This window comes from Protobothrops mucrosquamatus, unplaced genomic scaffold (assembly GCF_001527695.2).
Source record: "Protobothrops mucrosquamatus isolate PMUCROS unplaced genomic scaffold, P.Mucros_1.0 scaffold1756, whole genome shotgun sequence".
Lineage (NCBI taxonomy): Eukaryota > Metazoa > Chordata > Lepidosauria > Squamata > Viperidae > Protobothrops > Protobothrops mucrosquamatus.
Genome location: NW_015387896.1, coordinates 31153 through 40141, shown reverse-complemented (window position 1 = coordinate 40141; position 8989 = coordinate 31153). Strand labels below are relative to the sequence as shown.

The 8989-nt window shown below is 43.2% G+C and overlaps 1 protein-coding gene across 1 annotated transcript; it reads left to right on the top strand.

Annotated features, from left to right (window-relative positions):
• Window positions 1–8248, top strand: LOC107293868 (protein yippee-like 3). Its single transcript, XM_015823059.1, has 5 exons — window positions 1–98; window positions 3956–4164; window positions 5608–5651; window positions 7560–7668; window positions 7776–8248. The coding sequence occupies exons 2-5, from the start codon at window positions 4048–4050 to the stop codon at window positions 7863–7865; spliced, it is 360 nt and encodes a 119-aa protein (XP_015678545.1). The 5' UTR covers window positions 1–98; window positions 3956–4047; the 3' UTR covers window positions 7866–8248.
• The last annotated feature ends 741 nt before the right edge of the window (window positions 8249–8989 follow it).

The following is an 8989-nucleotide window of genomic DNA, read 5'->3' as shown; positions in this document are numbered from 1 at the left end:
GGGGGCTGCGGGTCTGTCGGCGGGGCGACTCCCCTCCCCAAAAGCCGTATCGAGGCACCATCCGACGCGGGGGCGCTTCGCCGTTGCTCTTCGGACAGGTGAGATGGGGGAAGGGCTTAAGGGAAACGGCGGCGTCCGTGGACGCGTCTTCCCCACGAAAGGCTCGCGGTGCGTGTCTCTCTCTCCGTGTATATAAAAACACGCACGGCGTCCTTATGTCCTCCTGCAGGAATGAAGGGAGGGGAAGGTAGTGGCTGTTTGTGGGCGCCGATTTCCAGCGACCCGCTGACCCCGCCTCAAAAGGGGGATCCTCCAGCTATCAGAACGGATCTGATAGCCGGAAAGGGAGGAAAAGGATTCCAGTGGATCCTTTTCAGAGGATTCCAATTATTGCACTCATCCTGACCACGCAGAGAAAGCCTATTTCCTGTGATAACCTCATGTTCCTTTTGTTATTTCAGCAGGGGATTTATCTCCTTCCCCTCGCGATGGCCCGCGTCGTCTCTAATCCCACAGGAAATGCTATAGAGAGGGATCCGTTTTCAAGAGTCTCTAATTCGGGATCAGGTGGCATCTTTATCTATTGCGCAGTCCCGGGGTTGCGTTTTTGTCCTTGGAGGATAGTTTCCAGCACAATATCGATTGGTAGCCAAACGACGGAACTGTTTATGAAAGCTGGTTTTAACCCTCCCTTAGTCTCTCTCTGAGCAAGTAGATCTTTCTTCTTTCTCTGTCCATCAGTCAAGGGAATTTAATTTTTCAAGTTTGCTGTGTTGCTATTTTTCAAAAGTTTTAGTAGAAGGAGGGGGGTGGTTTGCACCTCCAACTTTTCTTTCCATATCCTTTTTTCTTATTCTAAAAGTTCACATGTTAGGAAGTTTTTAATAAACAGAAATAAATGTTTGGATGAGTGGTCCTACAATTTATACGGAAATATAAAAATTGGCCTATTACTCAACAACTGTCCCCTTCTGATCTTGAAGTAAAAATCTTGCCATTTGCCTCTGGCAGAGAACACAAACACAATTTTCAGTTTATGACTGTCATCCCAGCCCTATCAACTGTCCCCACCCTCTATATCAACCTCCTCTTTTTCTACATGTATATTTCAAGCTTCCTGTTTAACAGTTATAAAAATAAGTAAATATAAAGTGCACATGATTGTTATAATAAAAGAAAACCAAGATACTTCAGCTTGTCTCATGTCTTTCTCTATTCCTATTTTTCTCTCATTAAAGGGTCCCCAATAGCCTATTTCTGGGTGTGTTTCTACAGGCACCCTGTATTTGATATATCAGATCCACTATATTTTCTTGAGGTTCAAATCATTTCAATATCTTATCATGCCCATTTATTTCTTACTTGCTATACCAGAGTCGAATTGCTATATATAAACAAATAAGTATATTGTTCTTAGAGCACAATATAACATGGCAATAATCATCTTTTCCATTATCAAAACAGATTAAAGTCAGATAAGCTCAATGCTTATTTATAGGCCTCACGTATAAAACAAATTAGCTTAAGAAAATCCCTCCTCATACCTGGTATATATTTTCCTTACCATATTTAAAAAAGCCTTATTATCTTCTGAAATAAATGTGCAAAAGATAGTATTTGAATTACATGGTCCGGTTCATTTGGTGTTCAGACAAAAACATATACGTATTTCCTGTCCACATCTAGTAGAAAAGCAATTAATAAATTGCTGGTAAACAATTAAACTCCCTATTATGGCTAGTATGTTTCTGTTCTTTCTTAAGACTGCCTTGGATATTGTTTAGAAGAGAATCTCAGTTGCAACTGTTACTGGCAAATATGTAATTTATTTAGAAGAACATTGTTTGTTACTATTCCTTGGGAACTTTGATGGCATTTTTATAAGGTATATATATATATAGGTTGAGAGCGAATAATGTGATGACATTAAAGATTTTTTAAAAATCTTTTTCAAAATTGTAAAATCCTTTTTAAAAATGAACTGTATTTTTTTTAAAAAAAACACTTCCTTCTTTGTTTCCTTCCTTTCACTTCTTCCTTTATTTCTCCTGTCTAGCTATTCCTCATGTTCATCCTTTGTTATATTCCTCTTTCCTTAGCCTACCAGTAATTTCTGTGTTCAGTGTAGATTCTTCGAGAAATTATGGGGAAATATAAAAAGATGGGGGAATAAAAAACCTCTACGCCATGGCCACAAATGGAAAAGCAGAGGTTGCGTGTTTGCCTGCAGGGTAGATATTCATAACTTGCTTTAAGTTTAAAGCTTGCTTAGGAGGAAGAGGGGGAAAAAAGGGGGGGTGATTAAGTTGGATCTTTAAGTTCTCCCAAATGCTAAGATCTTCTCTTAAAAAAGTCAAAGCACAAATCCAGCTTCGGGGGAGATGTATGGAGTCTTGGCCAACATTTTTCCTGGCTCAGCATTTCCTTGCCTGCCCGACTGGCTGGTTTGCTTCCCTTTGAAGGAAGCACCTTTCTCCTCTTCCACCATGAGGTTCCAGTCAACCACTCCACCCACCCCCTTTGAAAACCAAGCCTCCATACTTCCTTCCAGAGATTTTCCTCTTGCCCACCTCCCCTCAAATACCTCTCCAGCTGATTGGTTTAGCCCACTGTATTTTCTAGCAATCCCATCGCTCTGCTCCTCCCTCCTCTTCAAGGCTGCTTTGTGTCTACCCCATTCTTCTCCAGCTAGCTGTCTGTCTCATGTTGTGCCTTATTCTATGTCTCCAATGCCTCTGGTTTGGCTGCACTTAAGTGCCACACAATTCTCCAAGCCCTTTGTTGTGTTTCTTTGAAACTGCCCCTTGCCATCATGTAACATAATTCCTCTAGATTCCTTCTGCCTTCTTCCTGGCTTAGCAGAAGATCCCTTCATCATTTAACAACTCCTAAGGTTGCCTGCTATTCTGTGACAAGCTGTTGATGTCTGTCACCACCAAGTATGCTTTCTAGACTTTGCTACTTTCTGTCTTGACCTTCCCTTCCCTCTCAACCAAGCAGATGGCAGTTGCCAGTTTGGTCTAGTGGTAAAGGCACCCAGCTAGAAACCAGGAGACTGTGAATTCTAGTCCCACTTTAGGCATGAAAATCAGTTGGGTGGCTCTGGGTCAGTCACTCTCAGCCCTGCCCACTTCACAGGGCTGTTGTTCTGAAGAAAATAGGAGGAAGATGTGTTGGATATGTTTGCTGCCATGAGTTATTTGTAATAGCAGTAAAGGTGGGATACAAATAAACAGAAATGATCTGAGTCCAGACATACCTTGAGACCTTGAACTATTTATATAAAAAAGGGATTAAAAAATATATCTCCGAACAAAGGCCCATGCTGCAAAAGTGAAAACTGCTCATAGGTTTGGGGTATGTGGCTGGTTATAATACTTGACAGTTATGTGCACAATCTGGTAGAATAAAGAAAACAGAAAGCTGGTTTTGTAAGAAAAGTCTAGAGTTTACAGCGAGGGGTGTTCATGGTTGGAGATGCACTAGGACAGGGCTCTTCAAACTTGGCCAATTTAAGACTTGTGGACTTCAACTCCCAGAATTCCTCAGCCAGCGTGTCTGGCTGAGGAATTTTGGGAGTTGACGTCCACAAGTCTTAAATTGGCCAAGTTTGAAGACCCCTGTACTAGGAAGACCTAACCTGAAATTAATTGGAAGGGTGGCTTGGAAAGTTAAAGCCTTATTCCTAAGGTAGTTTTCTTTCATAACAGGATGATCAGCTGTGACCTACATCCTGGGGTTAATTACAGGCTGAGTCTCCAAGAAGCTGCCAAGGGAGGGAGGGAAAGCACCACGTGGTATTGTTTTTGTTTAGATACCAGACTGGTTACACAGAACCTGGCCAGTTCCCAGAGCTAAGAAGCAAAATCTTGGCATTCTGACTCTAGGTCTGTAAGCTATCCCTTCTGATATAGGTTCTCTGTAGGTTGGTGATCTGCCTCTTCCTCTTTTTTAGGGCTTTTATCTGCCCCCCAGCATCTCCTCCAGGAGCTGTCTAGTTCTCCACAACTCTCCTGCAGCTTTTCTCCTGGTGTGACTCCCACCACAATGGTGAGGCTGTCCAAACCCAAAACCTTTCAGGCCTATCTGGACAACTGTCACCGTCGCTACAGTTGTGTGCATTGCCGGGCCCACCTGGCTAATCACGATGACCTCATCTCCAAGGTACAAAAAGGGAATGAGATAACCCTGGTACACTTCTCTAGAGAAGATCACAGCATCTAAGGGAAAGGGGTTGCTGTGCCTTGGTTAGCTCATTTTAAAAAAAGAAAAACATAAGGCCGTTTATTGCCAAAGGAGAATGTAATATGGAAGGGCAACAGAGAAAGGACAGCCATATTTTCTTATACCCCAATGTAAAATTACTACTGTGAATTTTCTGTGTTCCTTTAAAATTTGTCAGTCCTCTAACAAATACAGGTAGTCCTCAGTTTACAACCATTTGTTTAGTGACCATTTGAAGTTACAGCAGCACTGAAAAAAGTGGCTTACAATTGAACCTCGCAGTGACAACTACTGCAGCATCCCCACGGTCAGGTGATCAGAATCTGAATGCTTGACAACTAGCATGTATTTATGATGGCTGCCGCATCCCAGGTCATATGATCACCATTTGCAGCCTTCCCAGCTGGGAAGCAAAATCAATGGGGGAAAGGCAGACTCGCTTAACAATCACATGCTTCACTTAACAGCCACAGTAATTCCCTACAGTAATTGCAATTGTGGTCATAAACCGAGGACTACCTGTAAGTCATTTCAGGACCAGTGTCAATATCTTAAATATCTTTACCCTAACGTAGCAATATTAATGTTGTAAGTTAAATACAGAGGCCTGGGAATATAGATTATAATTAGTATAGAATTAAGCAAGCCAAACTCTGGCTGGTACGGTTTATTGGAGAAATCAGCACCTCCCAAGTAAACCACAGTTTAGAGCTAGAAGTTTCTCCTCTGGGAATAATGCAGTTAAAAACAGGCAAAGAAGGGGAGGGCGGGCCTCCAAGCAGCAGCAGCAGCAGCCAATTGCAACATCATGTCTCTTTCCAGAGACACCTTCCAGAGGCTGCAGAATTTCTGAGCAGTAAAAGATGGGAAATTATTTGGGACTAGAAGAAGGCATGAGGAGAAGGGGGGGTGTTTACAGAGGGCAATGAGTTCTTTCAGAGATGCCTGCCTAGGCTTGTCTGCCACCTCCACCCCAGTTCTCAAGAGCTTACAAGGGCAACAGGTCTCAGCTGTGGCTGATTAATCATTAAATTCAGTTTCATGGGTTTGAAAGCAAACTAGAGAATAAACAAGGAAAGGGGGGGAGAGCGCCATGGCCTTTGGCTGCTTGCCATCAGCCAAGCAGGAGGGGAAGATAAGCAGCTGGTCTAGAACCAAAGTCTACAGAAGATGATAAAAACAGCTTGAAACAGACTGAAGGCTGCTCCTGAGATTTGGGTTCCCAAGGTGTGTGTGTGTGTGTGGGATGGGGGAGAACCAGGGAGACAGTGGCAGGAGGAGAAATAACTGTGGAAAGTATTCAGGGTTGGTGGGAGGCATTTGTTTAATAGGGACAGGAAAGTATTTTGTTTTTGATCTATGCCTCTTTCTCCTTTTTGTTAGTCTTTTCAAGGAAGTCAAGGACGGGCATACCTATTCAACTCTGTGTGAGTATCACAAAAGGAGAACATATTTTGGAAGAAAAAAAATAAGTACTCTGCACTCAGGTTTTCCCTCTCAAAGGACCTCTAGCTATGTTAAGTGGCATTGTCTGGGGCCAGGACAGATGAGATGGGCGTTTTAGTTTACCATCAGAAGAGCAGCAAGTCCCTGCTGTATCCTAATTCCATGTCTGAATGCTCATTGAGCTAGTACTCTCATGTCCTACTACACTGCATCCTCTATAAGGACTCCCAGACTCAATTCATAACACCTTACCTGATAAAATATCTGAGAAATGCTGATTTTTTTTACATGCAACTACTGTTACCAGATCGGTATAAAGTAGCTTCCCTGAATGTGGCCAAATTCTGTTATACTGTATGTAAAAGTAGGCAAACTTTAACTGCCCACTGTTAATCTACCACCAATTACAATAAATTATTCTGCCTGTCTTTCATTTTTATTTTTTACTATTAATTATTCTTTTAATGCTTTTATTTGCTGGTCTGTGACCATAATAAAGATTGATTAATTGAGGTAGTAACTCTATTTAGTCAGTACACTAACACTAACCCTAACCACAAGGACTTCAGCCAGCCAGAGTCCTCTGTTGAGAAAAATCTAGCTACCTGGAAAAAAAAATCTTGCACTGAAGTCTTTCCCCTACCACTGTTCCTTTGGGGCAGGGGTAGGCAACCTTGGCTCTTTTATGACTCGTAGACTTCAACTCCCAGAATTCCTGAGCCAGCCATGCTGAGGGGAAAGGGTGAGGTTTCCAAGCTGAGCCATGCTGGCTCAGGAATTCTGGGAGTTGAAGTCCACGAGTCATAAAAGAGCCAAGGTTGCCTACCCCTGCTTTGGGGCATCTGTAGATTGAAGGGTCAACAGAAGAGACAATCTCTCATTTTCCATGAATCGGAGCTGAAACAAAGGAAAGCAGAAGCAATTAAGCTATTAAGATAGTAGAATGAGAGAAGGAGGGGAATAGATTTCAGTAAAAGATAACCTAATAGGCCAATCCCTTTTTCCAAAACAGTCAACCCAGCAGGAATGGGGGCTATTCAGATAAAATTCAAAAACATAAGGAGGCCTTCAAAGCAAACTTAAAATACTTCAGTACTAGTATTGATTGGCACATTATTCCAAACTGAAACTCACACCTAATCAAAGAGGGTTATTTCCCAGATCCCATAGGAATAAGTGAATTCTGCAAGTGAGTTACAGGAACCAGTAGGTATTCATACCTTGTTGCTATTTTGATAGCAGGGCCACAGCCTGGAGGTTCACCAGATCCTCTCCTAATATGCAGGCTGTTGTTTGTGCCTGTGCATTGCACACTTGACTTCCACCATAAGGTTATAAACCGTTTTTGGTCTCCTTTCTCCCCAGCTCCAGCCTGTCTCTGTGGCACTACACTTCAAAAGACCTTGGTAGACCCCCAGAACAGAAACCTTACCCCTTCTTTCCACGTGGGGGTTGTGGGCTGACCTCCCTCATTGGGTGCTGCTTCTGAAGTCACTGAGTGACTCTGAAGCTGGACATAATCCAAATCCTGGAATAATCTCCATCTTCATATCCAGTTTGTGAGAAAGTTTTGGGCTTGTTCTTGTCCTGGTGTGCATCCAAACCAACCTAACAGAACTGGGGGAATCAAATCAAATCCCACCCTTTTTCCCACTGGAAGACCAAACCAGCCCGAGCTTTGTCAAGCACCCACAAAGGGAATAGAACCATTGTTATGGCAGCGATTGGTCCAGCTACAAAGAACAATTCCATTGCTTTCATTTCATCCCTTGATTGATTTCCATTTTCGGTGATTTCAAGGCAAAGTAGAACTCATACTAGGAAAACAATTGGGCGGAGGGGCCCTGTTAAAACCAGATGACATTGTGCTTTCTTTTGGCTTCCTACAGAGTGAATGTGGGATGTGGCCCAGCAGAGGAACGTGTTCTGCTGACGGGTCTGCATGCTGTAGCTGATATATACTGTGAAAACTGCAAGACCACCCTTGGATGGAAATACGTGAGTCTCCTGCTTTGTGCCCTCCTCTTCCTCTCCCTCCCTAAAACGATTGCACCACCAATGGCTGGCTTCCACCTGTATTGTTCCTTTCTCTTCTTCTTCTACAGGAACAGGCCTTTGAAACTAGCCAGAAATACAAGGAGGGCAAATTCATAATTGAACTGAACCACATGATTAAAGATAATGGCTGGGATTGAAAGCCAACCAGCATCTTTGGACAACTGTATGTAGGGAGTGGAGCCTAAGAAATGTCAAATTTCCACCAAACCTGCCTCTACCTTCTCAACCATTGGATTGCTATCCCAGGCACCTCCAGGGGCACCTGAGTTGTGAAGGAGGAGGCGGTGCTCCTGCCAGAGACACATACCCACAGCTCAGTCATGTTAACTTCCTGTGGCAAAATGTGGAAGCTCCGGGACACCGTTAGGCCAGGGACTGTGTGCAAGCAGGGACTGGGGTGGGGTGGGAGGACTACGGCTGGCTCTGTTGTCCAGAGACAGCCTGTATTAAGAGAAAGAGGGGAAATGTACAGTGCAAGGGGGAAGGGAAATGTTAGGCGTGTACAGTACTTGTGTGTGTGTGTGTGTATGTATTATATAAATAAAATTATTGAAGTGATGGAGGGTTTTTTTCTCTTCCTTCTACAGTATGGTAGTTGGTAGATTGGAGCAAGGGAGAAAATATAAATTCCTTGGGCTGCTCCCTGCTTAGCTAATTAAAGTTAAGGCTTGGATATTTTATTTTTATCCAATTGTTCTGAAACATTCAAGACTTTCTGTGAGCAGTAGTACAACACCAGCAAATCAGGATTTGTAATAGCTGTTTCACTAGCCGCGTGTTGTTTTTTTTCTAATTTATTAGATTTTTACCCTGCCTTTATTATTTTTTATAAATAGCAGCAAACCTACCTTACGCTCCTTCCTCCTCCTATTTTCCCCACAACAAACCTGTGAGATGGATTGGGCTGAGAGTGTGACTGGCCCAAAGCCACTCAGCCAGCTTTCATGCCTAAGGCGGGACTAGAATTCACATTCTTCTGATGATTGGCCCAAAATCACCTATTTGGCTTTCATGCCTAGGGCGGCACTAGAATTCACAGTGTCCTGGTGATAGGCTCAAAGTCACCCAGCCAGCTTTCATGCCTAAGATGATACTACAACTCACATTCTCCTGATGATTGGCCCAAAGTCACCCATTTGGCTTTCATGCCTAAGGCGGCACTAGAATTCAGTCTTCTGGTAATTGGCCCAAAGTCACCCAGCCAACTTTCAAGCCTAAGGACTAGAATTCATGGTCTCCTAGTTCCTAAGCCAGCACCTTA

What these genes read in the sequence shown, in the direction of transcription:
- LOC107293868 (XM_015823059.1), top strand. Translation starts at nt 4,048, where the DNA reads ATGGTGAGGCTGTCCAAACCCAAAACCTTTCAGGCCTATCTGGACAAC. An exon ending in ACGATGACCTCATCTCCAAG is followed by an intron (nt 4,165 to 5,607) that starts GTACAAAAAGGG and finishes CCTTTTTGTTAG; the next exon opens with TCTTTTCAAGGAAGTCAAGG. An exon ending in GCATACCTATTCAACTCTGT is followed by an intron (nt 5,652 to 7,559) that starts GTGAGTATCACA and finishes GGCTTCCTACAG; the next exon opens with AGTGAATGTGGGATGTGGCC.